General features: G+C 41.8%; 1 protein-coding gene across 2 annotated transcripts in view; it reads left to right on the top strand.

Moving 5' to 3' along the window:
• Ubl3 (ubiquitin like 3) overlaps positions 1–18,353 on the top strand; it is a 126,494-nt gene that overhangs the window by 94,467 nt on the left and 13,674 nt on the right. For both annotated transcript variants that reach the window (XM_076432424.1, XM_076432425.1), the window contains one exon: positions 15,671–15,779. In XM_076432424.1, the coding sequence (XP_076288539.1) occupies positions 15,671–15,779 (109 nt within the window). The remainder of the gene's footprint in view (positions 1–15,670; positions 15,780–18,353) is intronic.

Below are 18,353 nucleotides of genomic sequence, written 5' to 3'. Positions count from 1 at the left end.
AAAAAAACAGCTGATGGGACTTGGGGTGCTAATTGATTTCATTATTCGACGATATTGAATTTTCATACATTGCTCGAAATTGTTCTATGGTTCCGTCTATTTCTACTTCCATCAGAATTGCATTGATTCCAATGAACTTTCCCCAAAATAGTAACTGGAAACAAACAATATCAACCGACTGTGAACAGACTAATCGATAAATGCGATTCTGAACTTGTTTTAAAACGACTCGTGGCGTTCTTCCAACGCAGTCTATGTTTTAATTGTGATAACTTCGTAAAAACGAACGGTTCATAAATCGCAGACGACAAAGGATATTAACAAATAGTTGAAGTAAGAGCCTATAAATGTGTGCGAACATTTTTCTGTAAAAATCATTTCCCTGAAGAAAAGAATTTTTTAAATGATTTTTCCGAAAAAATGTTCACAATATACTATCACATAACTCTTCTCGGATCCATTGTGACTAAGTTTGACCGATATCAGTATCAGTCGACAACAATATTGACTTTGAAAGTCACGCATACATATTTACCAACCTGTATGCATCCCTAAGCAGGCGTAACAATAAGAAGTATATAAATACTTTGACCTTTCAGTTACGAAAGTGCAACCACTGAGAGAACATCGGTTAACCGTCGATTGGTGGATAATGCGATAACTAAGTACATGCCGGGTCAGTTCTGACCCGCGGTAAAAGTCTGTCCAACACAGATCGCAAAATTTCACATTTCTATTTCGCTTCTTTTGTTTGATCCAAGTGGAACGCACTTGCAAACAAAATTTTTATTCTCACTGGTTTCTTTTATATAAATTTTTCCAAGCTTTTCTGGATTCGTTCACGGATCCCGAAATGAAACAAATATCCATTTACTCTGTCAAAAAGCCTGTCCGCCTCTGCGCAACATGGAGGCGTCTGTTTACTGAAACACGAAACTCCGTTGTTGTTTAAACTACGTTTGAAATTAAACAATCGAGAGCGCCGTAAATGCGCGGAATCTGCTGGGGTAACTTATCAAATTACATTTATCAGAGCTTAACGTGTACAAATGGGTAACATCACACCGGTGAACACAACATTGCCAAAAACTGACGTCCCTCGTCACTCGATTGTCACTACAAGCAACGAACTGATATTTACTGACATTTTGATAGAACTTTTCAACTGCAAGGGGCAACGAAACGAAATTTTCATTGAAAAATATTCTGAAATGGCTTTCTGACTGCATGCAACATGTTACGAGCAGCAGCTCTTCAAGAATTAACAATAATATTGAACCGTAAAAATTGGGAACATAGTTTGAACATCATGGTGTGACCAGAATTACCCTACATCTACTCCCGACATTTCTGCCATGTTCTCGTGGACGAAGAATACGTAGCATAACAAATAATATCGATAATATTTCGTTAACTATTAGTATGTAGGTCATATGAAGGTCAATACACTTTTACGGAGAATTTGTCTATCGATTCACGATTCAAAAGGTAGGTCACTCCGTTTAAAGGTACCCAGGTGAGCTTGAAATCTTCGAAATGCCTTCATCGATATAAAAAATGTTTGCATCACAATATTTCCCCCTCTGTACCATGCAAGTTTTGTATACAGTAGGACCGCGATAAATTAAGGCCCGACAGACATAACTAAAATGTCCATTATATTCCAAAATAAACTTATTATGATATAATCATATTTAAACGCATTGTGTTTATAATCGGGATCCGGTTAACCGAGGCCCTACTGCACACAATTTCTTCATATTATTACAAAGAACGGAAATATTCGCGATGTCCAGCATAAATAGGAGTCCTCTACGTCCACAGCGCTGTATTTATTAAATTCCGTTAATTTCTTGATGACCGAGGTCCACAAAGTGCTCGAGAGCGATAGAAATAGAATAGACATCGATTTGTGAAAAAGTTGACTTTTTGACGAGAGACGTCAGTAAATTGTTCGATCTGGACCACTGTGCGGCGCCGGCGGCCAGCGAAATTGACATTTCAGCTTGCTGTCGGAGCACAATGGTCGGGGACCGTTGAATGTCAGCTCGTGAAGCCAGCATAGTTCTGTGCGCCCGTGCCGCGCCGCGATGAGATGAAAAACGATATCCGAACGCGCGGCGAGCGAAACACGTCGTCTCTCGTTCCTAAGCACATTCAACGTTCCTAGCGTATTCGCGAGGGCTCTCGAGTGCGAAACGCTTCGTATGAGTGGCGGGACTCTGACCTAGAATCTTAAAGACGTACTTCTTGGTGGATACGTACTCCATTGTCGCTTCAACGTTGACCATAACGAATCATAACCTTCGCGACCGATTCCAAAACGATTCCGGCGAATTGGCTCGGCATGAATCAGTTTCGCTGCCTCGGGGCCAGTCGGCGCTCCGCGCGCTCTTGTTTGACTTGCCGCGATTACTTTGGAATTCTTTTGCTGTTACTCGGCGAGCCAGAATTCGAGGGAACGCCGCCGAAGATGCAATTTTAACGAGTTCGTTGCGACGCCGCGCCGCACAGTGGTGCCGATCGCGAATCTAGCTGGACAAAATTATTCAAGCGTTATTTCAAGACTTAAAGCCGTAGTTAAGTAGGTCATTGGATTCGTCTTGACATCAGCTACAACAATATGTAATAAACAAGACTTAGTGACATTTAAAAAATTAATATTATCCCTAAAAAAAGCCTATCTTCCTTTTGAATACCACTTCCATATATCGTGTACAGACACTATTGCTAGCGTTGGACGAAAACACAATTATAATCAAATGAAACTTGTTTGTGTCTAATTATTTGCTATTACTAGCCCGATTACAAAACTTCTTTATTTTTTTACGGGACTTTCGACAACTTGTTCGTGGCATTTTTCTGATTAAAATGACACTAAATACGATATAACTTTAACTGTATTTAGTGGTTCAATTGACAGCTAGGTCACAAAAAACATTGTAGAACTGTACGATCTAAGAAACAACATGGACCGGAGGATTTTTCTTGGACGTACTTGGATGCAGCAGGAGTAAACTAAAAATTGATTTAATCCATTAATGATTTTGTTGAGATACTCTTTGGATCCGCTGTATATTTTCCACCGGGTATTTTCAGCGGAATCCTTGCTTCTCGGGCTTCGGCAATGCCGCGATCCGCTTGATTAGGATCAAGGTTGCGAAAATCTAGCGGCATGCTTATCAATGCAGATGGGTTAAGTGTACTTGTTACGGTTCGAGTGTTCCAGTACTCGTTAACACTACATCTACCGAGCGGTCTGGTTCGAAACGACCGGCTTCTAATTTAGGAGAGGAGCCATTTTCAGAACGTAGCTTCGTTGCTGCCCGAAATTCTCCATAAACGAATGAAACTTCCGTTTGAAGTTCACGCGTGGAACTTCGTCGGATCGTTACGGGGATGAATGCAGTACGGAAGATGGTTCGTGGTTCTCAATTTTCTTTGTTAATTGATGAACGACGTGTTCGACGCTCAGGACACGAAGCATCACCCTATCTAATGGTGCAGACGTAGGCGTGACCCGGCTAGAAGCAGCGATCGTATTTCATCCTCTTTCTATTTCCCTGTGGGAAAAAAACTACCGGAGGTCCATACACGGATCGTGTGTAAGTTGATACCGATGCTCTTTTTATACGGAATTCACTCGACATCTGTTCAAAGCGACTCCGAGAACAGCCTGTGTGTGCATCGTTAATGTTCACGGCGAGTTAATTGTGGAATCAGCGCCCCGCGAGTCCATTAAGATGTTCGCCCATTAAGCAAATACGCGTGAAATAATCCTTTGCTGAGTAATGGCGAAAGAAATATCTTTCTGACCCATATGTCCCGATGATTGGACCACTTAGGCTGCGCGCTGCTTTCCGTTAGAAAATAGCCAACGCTCGCTGAACATGCCGCGCCGAGCAGCCTGTTATCAGTGCATCTGGTATCATTTTCTTCTTTCTTACAATTAAATCACTGATCCTTCTGCGGAGTCGGATCTCTATCCGACTATCCAGTAATTGACGAACGCGGGAATCGCATAAATGAATGCTTACTACTATGCATCATATAATAATTGTTCTTATACATATTATTCTCTTCTTTGATCTAGGTTCTTATCAGTATATGTAGGGGGATGTCGGTTATAAGGTCGGTTATAGGTTAAAACAATCTGAAAAAAAATTAAGAACATTGCTTACGATGATTTACCACTACTGAATTTATATGAAACTCGTATCTCGAAAACTCCTTATGAGAAACATTCATTTTTTCGAATTTTTGGAGACTTCTACTAGGCGTGAAGATGGAAGAAAATATTAGAGAGAAAAGTTGTATTTTTAATGGAAGCAAATATGAAATCTTTGATTTACGTGTTATGTAGAGAAAGCTTTTAGGAAATAAATCCAAGCATCATTGCTATTATTATTAGACTGCAGATTTGATGTACTCGTGAGAAAAATGAACAGACGATACACAACACTGCGAAGATATTACAAGGATTTGAGGATATTACTCTACTGTCGACTTACTAAAATTGCTAAAGGGACGAACATATTTTTATTCTATTTCTGTTTCCTACAAATGACACAGAAGAATGTTTATCTCGCATAAAGACTCGCAATCTAGTTATTACTATTAGCATGTCGTGCAAAATGTTTGAAGTGATTGCTTTCATGAGAGAAATAATATCTCGCAGCATTTTTTCCTGGCACTTTGAGCTGCTCTCTCTCGAAAAAACATTCTTATTCCAGAAGCTTACGGGACTATTTAAATATTCCGTGTACGGGTTCAAACCAGAGTAATTTCTCTCACTGAGAAATATAATAACGCTTCGATCGTAGAGTGGCGCTATGAATTCTTTCGCACAATCTATCTGGAAACGTGTCACTGTTCCAAATCCAGCGTTTAAACATCGACAGAGATCTGGCGTGGAAAATATCGCTTGTCGATACGCCCTCGCGTATATGTAGTAAGTGATTATTTCAGCACCGATCCCGTTGTCTATTTCGAAAGCGTTGCAACGCCTCCACCACGTTCGTCGTCTCCCTTTTTTTCCCCGTATAAAATGTGAATGTTACATCGTATGCCACCGGTGGTGACACGTTTTGACACGTTCGCCGTATACATTATCGACAAAAGCCGAACTCAATGGGTCGCGCGCGCATTGTGCGATCCTTTTTCCCGTGATGCACAAGGGACGCGCGAATTTCGTGATTTTTCCCATCAAAGGATACGTTTGTTTTTTTCAACTCGAAGAGGGGATCCGTGAAAATATTGTTAGGTCGCACGGTTTTTCTGTTTCGTGCCTCGGGAAATTTCGAGGTAAACTACATTTCTCATTTTTCACCGTTCATAGCGTCATAGTCGCCACAAGGGGGTGAAATAAAGGCGATGCGTTATGCGGAAGTCTCTTTTTTACGATATTTACGTGCAGTACTTCTCTATATTTGTACCTCTACAATTTCTGAGACTCTATAGACTTGAGGTGGTCACATTTTATGGGAGGGAAGACTGTACTTGCATTCAAAATCATTTATAGAAAACATCTCAGTAACTACTAGCTTTTCACCTCATATACCCTTGTTACAAAATTAAGATTTACCCTTTTACCATAAAGAAACTCGAGAATACCTTTATTATATCTCGATAAAAATAAAATATGCGATCTATTTTGCCGTCTGGATTAGTTTTCCGGAAAAAGCGTATCTCTGGCGAGCAGCGAATATCGAAGCGCGATCACCGAGGGAATGGGAAATTTTCCCTCGGCGGGAATTCTACGTTTCGAATTCGGCTTCTGCAAACAGAGCCGGGGCTTTCGGTATTGCGTTTGCGACACGAGCCGTGTCCGGACCGGTTCGAATCGCTCGTTGTGACACGGTGCATAATACAAATTGGTGTTCTCGCGTCTGGTTTCCGGCCGACGAGTTTTCATGACGATCAATGACCCGCGTTCGATCGTCCCCCTGGGAGTGCATGGCACCGTTGTTATTACAACCGATGGCTACAGGCGGCTGTTCCATTAATTAGCGCCGAAATTGGTTTAAAATGGATTCGGCCGCAATTCGCTGAAAACATCCTGTAACACCGTCAAGTCCATTATCCTTCGCCGGTCCCTCTCCGTCCGCCCGCGCGCGCGATGGCTCTCGACGACTTTCTCTATCGTCTCTGCTCCAATTCTTTCGAGAATTACGTCCAATTGTGTCCACCACGCGAACCCATTCCCTCTCCCAGCCCCGCCGTCGCGAATTATTATTCGGCGCGATTTCAATATGCATTCCAGAAAACGAGGAAAATCTTGAAACGGTTTCCCATCGAATCAATTTCCCGGTCCCCGGCTCCATTACCTCATCGTTTCATTCAGTTTTATCGGCGACCGGCATCTCCTCGACAGATTTCGATTTGAGTTACGAGCGACTTGCCACAACGCGATTGTTTCCTTTTTTCTTTTAATATTTTTGACAGGCGACGCATGGTCTCGCGCGCGCGCAACAGTCTGCATCCTGTCTGGTTTTAGAGCGCGCTGAATATGCTATGAGAGCTGACCTGAAAATTCTGTTTTCGTATGAATATTGAAACCGTTGCCGAAGACAACACCGCCTATCGGTATTCAATGCCTCGGACATGTACCTGTGCGTGCACTGAGAAAAAAATCCTGTCGAAACAAAAAAAAATATATGTTGATTCAATAAGATGTACTATTGAATAGTGCCAATATCATATGAACTTATTTTTATATTTAATACAATTGAATTTCAATAGCAAAACTCATTTCCGCCAATCATATAAGCGAATAGCTTGACCATCAATGTTTTCAAAAAAAATAAGATATGGCCTCAAACCAATTCCAGTATAAATCAATACATTTCTCAAATTTTTTTAACAACATATCTGATTGAAGGAAAAAAAGAAATATTACGAATAATAATGTACGGTATTGAATCGAATAATATGTTCAATCATTTCATGATAGACAATTCAAATACATCACGATTTGCTTCTAAATTTCATACTATTGAAAAGAATACATTGATATTCATCGAAGTAAAAAATTACTATAACACGCCTGTCATTGAAGTAACTACTTTTTTTTCTCAGTGTGTAATTTCAGAAACAATGAGCGCAATGATACGTTCAAGTGGATATCGTTAGGCTGGCGACAAGTAAAAATAGCGTGAACCAGACTCTGTCATATCGCGTGACCCATTAAAGCCTGCTCTCGTGTAAAATTTGCACTTTGTATCATTCGCAGTTCCAGCCAACAATTCATTAATTAAATTAACAATATCGAACAACGTTAGATGATACGAAGTGCAAATTGTACAGGAGAACAGGATTTGATGGGAGGATTATTTAAAGCTAATAGATCTTAAGGAAATCTCACATCCAACGGTGTTCCAGCCTCCAAAATTCAATTATCTTCTTGAAAATCGTGTACAAAACGTTAAGTGCAACAGTATTTTCGGTGAACCTTTCGATGTGTAACGTCTCCAACGATTTGAATGATTTTTGGATGTGTCACAAAAAACTTGAATCTCGAATCAATCGTTTATTGAATACATTGAGCTCATTATTGCAAAAAATGCATCAAGTTAAATGTAATTTTTGTTGATTTGCAAAACACTGCAAGACCTACTTATAGACTGTATACGATTCGTTATATTTTAATTATAATAATTACCGTTCAGTGACAGCTTGTACGAGAATAAAAGTGTACTTGTAACCTAAAAACATTTAACGAAAGTTTTCTGCAATTATTTCGCAAACTAAAGGAAAAAGTTGTTCGAAATATTGATTTCTATGACATGTCCAGAAACCATCAAAATCGATGAGTGCGTCACACACGGAAGATTGATTGTATTTTCAAATTCTTTTAATTTCACTACTTTACACTCGATCTGCTCGTTTCCGTCACAAATTCAAAAAGTCCGCAGTTATTAAAGATCGCATCGACTCAATTAGTTCCTGCTAATTCGAAAATTAATTTTGTCCAGCCAATTGCGGCATTCGACCCACCGTGAGACGTGTCGGAGGTCTGCGGATCGTTCGCGCGACACGATCCGAAATATTTGGCGTGGCGTATCGTCGCAGGCGGGCCTAGTTGGCCGTGGATTAATTATAAACTACGTGGGCCATCGGCATTACCCGCTCCGCGAAGTTTTGCATAGCATTAAATTCCATTTATGGCCGCGTAACCGAAGCCGGCTTTACGACTCACGGCTGCTAATTAATTTCCTATTACCCCCGAGCGGAATTTCATCGGCCTGCGCGACAAAGACTTGCGTGCCGACCAGTTGGCGAAACGGTGATTTCGACGTTGCTTAAGCGTCCGAGGAGCTTGCGGTTTTTCACGTGGCTTAACGATCCCTTCCTGTAAATACACGTGAGCATCAGCATTATTGTCTTTTAATAGGCCAATTCTGTGATTAATTCACGCATGCTTGAAGGGTTGAAACCCTATTTAGATTGCTAAAAAGAAACTGATCTCCGCAGTTCCGGTTCTTTAACTCGTTGTCGCATAATAATGAGCCTGGCTCGTGATTATCGCTTCAAATAAAATCTTCTAGATATGGATGTCGTGCCTCTCTGTAAACGCTACGTCCATGGCTAAGGATTTCTTAAGAGCTCCTTCAACAGCGATATGAATTTCAATTTCAACTCGTAACTCACTCTCAGATACGTAATGGAATAGTTTTTCTTGGGGTTGTTATATAAAATATTATTATTAAGCTTCCTTTTGCCTACAGCACAACTGTTGGTCTTTATGCAAAATTAAACCCTGTCTAGCTTGATCGAAGCAACCGAAGCTGAGTAGAACTGCGTTTCTTCTTTCAATCATTTTAACGAGTCGAACAACATAAATTCTTGCTCGTTTGTCTCATAAGTCCATGAAATCCACGGTCTAATTACAGCTCGTTTTGATGGTGGAGTAAACAAACTCGACGAAATGGCTTTGGCGGCACCCTACCGGAAATTCGAAAACGCAAGAAGGAAGCGGGAAAAGAAAAGACCACGACGGTTGTGCCCGGCGCCATCGCACATTCGCGTCTGAAGCGGCATTTCAAAGCGTCACTTTACGAACCATCCAACTCGGTTGCAAGGATGCTTATTGCGTTCCCGTCAAGTTCCTTTTTCCCTTCGCCGGGCTGGAGGTTCGTGACAATACACATGTCCGACCCGTAACCGCACGCACGTAGCGGATATACACAGGCGTTGTTCCCGAGCACACATAATCCCGTCGATATTTCCCGGTTTTTTTTATTTACTTATTATTAATCTCCGGTACGCGACCGGCTTTTCTTAACAGAAGAGACGACGGCGTCCATATTTAACGTGTTGGTCGTTGCGAGAGCGGTCGAGCTCTCCACGCAACCTGCCCCTTTTTATTTTCCATCCCTCTGCGGCGGGTCGCGTTGGTTTATCTTTGAGAAACTAATTGTTGCCGAGAGAGCACGTGGTTGAACTTGTACAGAAGCCAGGAGGCCGGAAAGTGTTGTCAAGCTTAAAACAGCTCATCCCCCCGACGTCGATGCTTTTTAGAAGCATCGAGTCGTGGATGACGCATCAGGTAGCACACAGCTTCCCTAGGCCGTGTGTGGCTGCCACGACCGGCGAGCGTGTACACCGCAAAAAACCGAGTATCGAATGCTACCGCATGAATAAGTCCCTTTGAAGTCTCCACCACCCACGATCCGCTCCGAAAAATTTCTCTGCTTCAACCCCTTTAACGTCGCCCCTTTAAACGCCACCAATCCCTCGACAGGCTCTCTCTTCCACGAGCCTGCTGTGCTGGTGCGTCGAAGATTGTCTCGCGAGGGTGTTCATTAGACGGGACTCTGATCGACTGCGATACGCGTGCTGCAACTCGGTCCTCCCGGTAAAGCAGAACTTCTCTTCGTCCGGAAAAATATCTTATTTTTTCTGCATTTATTAAAACGGCAAGGGGTGCTTAAGGTTTTTCATAAATAAATAAGGAACAGTAATGTTGTATAGCCGTTTTATTCTACATTATATTTATAAGTTAACAATATCAGAAATCCAATTGAAGGAACAAAATAATCAACATTATAATAACAATTAACTTAAATGAACGTTGAAGTTTTGTAGATGATTTTGAGACATCATTAAGTACCACCTAGAAGTTAGCCCCCCTAGCATAGCAAACTCTTGGTGTCGTCCTTTAATTTCAAATTATTGCGGAATCAATGAAATTCTAGTTTTACTTGGTTCCCGTCTCTTACGATTGACGCTGACAATTTTTACCTTGCATAGAGATCGGCAGTCTACTCATTAGTAGCTTGTTCAATTGTGCTGTTCGCTGTTTTCAAGACCCTCGAATTCCATTTTAATAAGCCACTACTCCTTCTCCCCCATGCATTACCATTTCCTCTGTCTAAAGGCCACAAAAGAAAGCTCCCGAAGCTCTCCTAAATGTTTCCTGCACGGTTCGCTTCCAGAAACGCGTAGCAGACCTGCCACAGAAAGGATCAAACTTCTGGAATTACCACAGCCTCGTATGAAATATCGAAAGCGTAACAGGATGGGATAGAACGCGATACAGTGACGCGTACAAAGGAGTTGCTATTCTAAAGAGAGGAATAATGTGGGAATAGAATACTCTGTAGAATACTGTTTCAATAGGGTACGATTGTATTTCAAGGAATCTTAGTGAACTGTCGCATTCACTGCTGAAGGAACGGATGCATCATCCGAGTAAGGATTGATGCCGTCATCCTCCTTTTTCCTGTCTATCCTTGGGTATCCTTGAATTTAGGTTGCTTCAGAAAAGAACCCGTGGCACCCGCTCGGAAAACTGCTTCTCGAGTCTCAAAGAAATTATCGAGCGATTCGAAGTACGGTATATTTATGATTTAAGGACTCGTCTTGCTCGTGAATGTGATTTCACACTCGATATCACGAGGATTGCGCAAGAATCCGAGTTAATGCGATTAAAATACAGATGGTTGCATTTTTCAGTTTTATTATTCAATTACGTAGTCAACTCCATTTTCTAGGATCGTTTCACAACATTTTACAAGCTGATTCCTGTTTCGTAGAAACTGTTGTAATCGTATTATATTAATTGGCATTTTATTTAGGACCCGGCGTCGTAGGTCGTGGCGATTAATAATATAGAATGCTTTTACGAGTGTGTTATTGGGCTCTAAATTTGCTGCTGTCACGGTATTAACGCTTTATTGAGCTTCCTTTGCTTTCCTTTTTCAAGGGGAAAAGCGCAACGGGTGTATTTCTGGAAAATGCATCAACATATCCGCGCAAGGATAAATTTTATTTGTAACTCGACACAGTCGATCGACCTCGAACTTTCACAAACAGTAACAGTAACACCGAGCTTGCTAGATGCAACGCGTCGATTCATTACCATGCCGAATTCAATTGGCCATGCATTATCTGGTGGCGTTTTAACATGTGCCAGACATGAATACGGAATTTCCAATCATCCTTGGAGAGGACAACGACGCTACCAAATGTAAGCGTCAGACAATCCATCAGACGATTGTGTCCAATTATTCGCTTCATCCATTAATGATCACACTATTTAAAGAAACGTGTCTGAAGCACCAATCAGAATGAACAAGAGGATTAGAAAGAGAGGAACCAATTTATCTTCTCACGGTGTATTAATACTTCTACCGAATGCATGTTTCGCTCAACAGCCATAAGTCAAACTGTTTGGCTTCCTGTTCAACAATCATTTCTTTGTTTCCTAAATGCTCCAATCAGTCAGTGTATTAACAGTACAAATATGGATGAACTTCTTTTTCTTTATAATGTGGAGTATTAAGAATAAAAATCAACACAAACAACTGTTCTTCCTATTAATGAATACGAAATCGTCTTTCTTTTGGTTCTAGTTTCGAATTTCGAATTTTTATAACTTAAGGACACCATCCAAAATCTATTGATTGTTTAAACCCTTTTGTATTTGGCATATTTGCAGAAATTAATAAATTGGCGAGCAAAGAATGGACATTCGGAGAAATTTTGTAATGTTTTCAGAGGAACATGAACACAAGTTGTCGAAAGGAATGCAATAAATGGGTACCCGATAGGCTACACAAGGGTTTAACCCTTTTCCTCATTCTATCCGATCGACTAAAGTATTTCCGAGAAACTTTTCGAAGCAAATTCCCCAGGGTGGATCGTCCCGGGCGTCTGTTTTATCGACGATGCGGGGGGGGATGATTCGGATCGGGGTTGCAGTGGCGTAGGGGCAGCCAGAAGGGGTGGGTTACGTGTTTACGAGCGATAATTCGCGGGCCGAGCGACAATGATTTATGCCGCAGCAACTTGCAGCGGAATCTCGCGGCCGCAGGAACCGCAAAGGGTCACGAGTCGCATTCACCCCCTTCTGCTCGGCCGCGAGTCCGGCTTCGTCGGTAATTATTTATGTTGGCCGGTCTTCGCGCGAGACCGTAATTGAATTTGCGTCTGTTGGGGGCAGGGATAGAGTGAGAGAGAAAGAGAGAGGGAAGAGCGAGAGAATGACGACGGCGGGAAAGAGCGAGGGCCCGGCCACTGACCGTAATTCGTCCGCGCGAGACGAAAAACGAGAAGGAAGGGCGAAAAACGGAGAAACCGAGACGATTAATACGGTCTTAATTGTCCCCGTCGTCGCGCGAACGAAACGTGCCCGCTTCGCCACGCTTCCACCAACGACACCAATTGAAGTCTCGTTAAGGGGGTCTCGTGCCGTCCGAGCGAACGAATTCCGGACCCTTGTTACTCTCTGTGAAAGATACCGAGAGCTGGTTCCTGAAACATTTCTTCCATCGTTTAACGGAGAAATTGATCGTGCGCTGACTCCTCTCAGCCCCTTTGCATTTTTAATCTCGCCCGCTCGTTACGGCGAGCCCGGAGAAACTTCCGATCATCGGTTGACAGTGGTTTATTCATTTATTGACCCCATCTCGATAACCCGCTTCCGATCAATATACGGTAAATGTACCTATTACTGCGGCATTTTTTGCACAATGAAACTAAAATAAACAGTTTAATGATTTCTGATTCTCAAGGAATGATCTAACACGAGAAGCTCTATAGCTAATTGATCGAACCTGTGCCGTCGAAATCATTAAATTGTTTATTTGCCCTATCTGCGATCGACATAAGAAGAAAATTCGAAAGTAAAATACATGGAAACAAATATTTTCGCCTGAACAAATTTGTACAATTCAATGAGATTGCGTTCTCGTTGACGAGATGAACCAAATTGCCATATTTTTATAATCTCAGGATTTGGAGAAACATTCAATCATCTTTCTTCTGTCTCGATCACCCTTTGGCTGCTGTTCACATGATTGTGCATTCTTTATATGTACCTACTTCGATACAATAAGAATATAAAAAGAAACATGATGAAAAGACACGATGTCCTTGAATAAATCTATGAATCTTCATTTCTAATTATTTCTAAACGAAACGCTGGATAACGCAGAAACCACCACAAGATGTAGTGGCGTTCTTGAAAGACATTATAGTATTTTCCAAATTTGAATGATAAAATTCTGGACAGACGCTCGTTGAACACTGTGAAAAATTAGAATGCAAGGGTCAATTAACAGAAAGAACCTAAGCGTAGGGGTGAGCAGAGTTCATACTTGATATGTATTATTGACCTCGCGTGTCGACACTCGTCACAACTGCTGGATCAGATAATTCTAACGCAGTATTTACACGTTTATTCGCAAGATTATTACACCGTGAATTATTTGTTGCGCTGCGTTCGTAGACGGTGAATGAGACAACGAATCTTTTATACATAACGTTTGCAGAGAGAGTGCTGTATACGCTCAGACATGAATATCCGTTTCCGAGTGTTAAAACAACGCACTGAGAATAGACCTGTTTCGAAGAAAAATCTGTTTTATACGAGCATGCATAGAAAGTTCATAATATCCAGCTGAAATACAAAAGTTCATCTGTCGTGAAACGTGAGCCAGCATCGCGCTGTAATTAGCTCTTTCGCTGTACGACGGGACTGACCAAAAAGTGTTAACACCGAAAGGCAGCTTGAAAACTTAATTACCGGATTAACGTATTCAGAACAGCGACACCCAGCGACACCCAGCGATGCCTCGCGAGAGGTATAATACGACTGATGCGACGTAAACAGGGCTTTCTATAATTTCATTCTTTTGTACAAGTACTTACATTTCGTGCGTGTTCTGCATTTCTAAAATTCATATTGTAAAAATATTAATGAAGTCGGTTGATGCGGAAAAGTAAAAACTGCGATTTTCACCACGGTTAATTTTTATGAAATTTTTGGAACACATATAATTAATACAGATCGAATAAAAGGCCCACATTCAAAGGTTGTAAAAAACAACTTTTGGCATTTTCTCCGCTATTTTTCTTTAGATAAAAATTTTCATCCCGAATTACGACAAACTGGAACGAAGTAGAAATTAATTTTCTTTCCAAATACAATGTTGAATAGCTTAGAAGTAATAAAACAGTATTTTTAAATTCTTCTAATGCTTTTTCTGTTATAAATGCACAAGATCCGCTTTCCACTCATCACAAACGTGAAAGCATGATCAGTGATTTGTTGAAAATATCGAAGAAACGATACAGAAAACGCGCGCTCGGGTTTATAAATATTCACAGTGCCGTATAATCTTTCAATAATGGGCAGATCGAGCGATGACAATGGCTCTCGGCAGTAAACCGGTTAATTGGCTCGAAAAGAAAAGATGGCTCGAAAGGCAGGCAGCAGCCGCACTCGGAGCGGCGAGATAAGCTTCCGCGTTCCTTTGCCCCGTAGCTGCGACGCCATAGAAAAATGGGGCTTTTCGACATTTATGCCGTCCAGAGGCGCAGCTACGTGACTGGAAGGCGACATTCTGGCTTAAGGGTTTAGTAGAAGAAAAAAAGTCGGCTCTAATTCCTTTTCATACGGCCGCTAAGTAAAGACAGATAAGGAGAGAGCGAACCATGTGTGTGCGTACACCGTGAACCGTAAATACCGTTCGCGCCCTTTCCGCGCCACGGTTTCCCCGTGTCACGGTGCCTCGACGAGCTTTTTTATTATCAGTGTTTTCCCGAGTATGCTCTCTCTCTCTCCGCTTTGTCCTTGAAACGCAAAGCAACCCCGGTCAGACCCTTGACGCGACACGTGGTGAAGAGATACGAGAGTCCGGAGGGTCCGGGACCTCTAACGTTTGCGATTCAAAGAGTATACAGCGTGGAAATGAAAATTAAGAACGGAGGGTCCCGAAGAACGAGAATTACGACATGTGTGTACGCTTTCGCGGCATTAGGGGAGGGACTTTTGCGGCACTTTTGTTCCGGGATTCACTTTGTGTTAAATATCGCGGGCCGAAGAACCGGATGGCAGCGAGAATATTAGCATTGTGGCTCGAGCTTTAGATTTGCTCTGTCGAGGGTTCATAATCGCCTTTCTGTCTAATCCTGTTAGTGACATGGACGTACGTTGGAAGTCTATTGGCCAAATTGACATGTTCCGTGCAAAATATCGAACACAAACCTTTATGCAAAATCAATGTGAAGGAGTTGTTAAGTGCATGTCGACAGACTATTCACCTTACGCAACCAAGGAACATTGCGTTTACGTATGAATCGGTTGGATATGGATGGTTAGGTGATTAAACGATCGTTGCAAGTAACATTAATATTAATAGCATTTCGTTGGTTTCTGTTGCAGATAAATCTACGCCTTATTCTTGTCAGCGGTAAGACAAAAGAGTTCCTATTCAGTCCAAGCGACTCAGCGGGGGACATAGCACACCATGTGTTTGAAAACTGGCCGGAAGGTAAGCTGAAACCAATCATTTTCGGGGAAATGGCGCTGTGATCATTACTTGAAACCACCGAAATCATTCATTTTGAAGCTGTAATGCAAATTAAATCGAAAGTCTTCATCATAGGAATCTTGTCATAGCTGGCTGTTTCACGGAGAGCCCCTCAAGTTCTTCATCTTATTGTTTAAATATTCCGAAATAAACCACGCAATACCGTTTTATTTGTTGCTACACAGAATAACCTTTGACAACTATGCTAAACAAGATAACTAAGGAGGCAGGAAACCACTCCAGAGGAACAAAGTAACTGTAAACAGTTTTGCTACCCGAAACGATGATGAAGCGTGCTGCAACTAAAATGACTTTTAGACAAGCGTTGCCGCACAAGTTTGGTTGCGAGCCATTTATTATTAGACAGCGGGTCCAAAATGTTACAACAAAGTTGCAAACAACATTCATTATTGTTTAACAAAACGTCTATCGAAATTTTATGGAAGTTTAGACATTTCAATGAAAGTTTATCGTGTAATTCTAACTTCCACGAGTTTAAATTTTCATACTTTTATACAAGAATTTGTACAGAATGTATATGTTTTTACAGTTTAAGGATTGTTATGTTCCCGTTGGAAAAATGTTTATAATTATGTTTTACGTATATTATTTATGTAATATCTATTTATAACATCGACATTCTTGAATTTGTGAAATATTGATTGCTTTTACGTACTGTAAAGTGATTGATTTCTGCGTAGCGAGCGAGCAACACGCTGAAGAATTGTTTATAGTTTATACAAACGATGAGGCGCGTGCGGAACTCGCGCGGCGACTTAATAAATTATCGGGGTCATCGGTATCCGCTAATTCCCATAAAAGTAGCAAGGGTATCAGGGAATGTCTCGCCGTGAAGAACAGTCGCCATTTCTTAAAACCCTGCACGGTACACCGTATAAATGGAACGCGGAAAAATTCCACGACGCCGGGGTATCGCTACAGTGCTTCGGGATAATGCTTGCTCGTTCATCACTGTCGGTACACGGCTCGAAACTACCAGAATTGAAAACACTCGCGGAAATATGGGGGCGCGAAGCGATGCTGTCTATCGCGGGATGTATCGCGGCAGTACGATTCAATTAGGCGGCGCGCGCCGTGTGGAAATTTCGACCGAAAAGTCGGGAAAAAGTCGATTTCAAAATTTTGCGCAAGTCGTGCAATTCTTGCCGTCCAACGTAGTCAAAGCTCTGAAGTGTAAGGCTCGTATTGTTTTTTTTATTTGTCCACCCGTAAAGTAAGTGCTCTCCTTCATCGAAAGTCGACAGACTTTATTAACAGCGTTCATTCATTAGCGATTTTCAAGTGTTTCAAGGAAATTGTGTAAATTCTTACGTTGCAGAAGCTTTTCAAGCAGGTACACAGAGCACTATCGCACAGATTTCGTTTCTTTATCATCTAAGTTAGCATAGTTATTAATATTTGAACATAATCAATCATTCTGCACAAGTCTTTTTACAATTATAAAACTTTATTGATGATTTTGTTACACTATTAAGTAATATCCCGATGATACAACGGGAACCCTTGTCCGATTGCTACTCAATTTTGCACGCATCAGATTCTCACCCCAAGCCATACAATTCAGGAGGGCAAGACCGTGATAAAGTAGTCGTTAGTCTGGACACTAGTGTCCACTTATTTTTCTCATTGTGCGATGTTTATTCCATCCGTAAAAACGCGGCCTCGATAACTGTGAAAGAAACGAGGAAACTCGAGTTACTGAAAGGGAGCCGGATCGCATCAGCAAAGGATGATGCCGTTCCTTAATACCGGCGAGGAATAGACGAAACGGATAGAGGAGAGTCTCGTATTCTTTTAAATAAAGTCCCCGGGACGTAAATCACCGGAGAAACTCCGCGCAGGGGAGAGGCAGTGGTAGAACGGTAGAACTCGTTTAATATTGAAATGCATTCACCGACCACAACTTCTGCTCTCTCGAACCGTTGTACACGAATTACTTAGGCTTTCAGGGACAGAAAAGTGCCGCGACGATACTAGATCCCGACCGTAAGATGGAATGTTCCATTAACTAGCTGGCACTCCTTGGAAATTCATTAAGCCACCGCGAGAGCAGGGTAGTCGCTGTCTCGAATTACGTTGCGACCAGTATAATCCTGTCGCGGAGCATCTCCGGCGCTCTGCCTCCATGCAAATCGTCGCGATTACATAAAGATAAAAGAGGACCGCTTAGCCTGTAATAAAAAAAAAAGTGCCATTCTAGTTCCTTGGGAATCTCACTTTGCGGAACGTGTATAAGCAAAAGACCGAAAGCCCTCGGGAACGCCTTCAAGAAGCTACAGCCTGTGTTCTATCAGCCGTGTGCCGAACGCTGTGCGATTGTTCGATGCAAATGCTTCACTTTTTTCGCGCGTCGCTCGCGCAGTTCGCCGGAGAAAATTTACTGCCGAAGAACTCGGCTGAAATTCAAATTTCGTCGAAACCCCACTCTTTCGTTGTCTTCCGATCGATCGAGATGAGACGTGTTTCATCCAATTACTCAACTTCTTTATTTTTCATTGTCTCTGACACACATTC

Source organism: Lasioglossum baleicum, chromosome 10 (genome assembly GCF_051020765.1).
Source record: "Lasioglossum baleicum chromosome 10, iyLasBale1, whole genome shotgun sequence".
Lineage (NCBI taxonomy): Eukaryota > Metazoa > Arthropoda > Insecta > Hymenoptera > Halictidae > Lasioglossum > Lasioglossum baleicum.
This window is presented reverse-complemented; position numbering and strand designations above follow the sequence as displayed.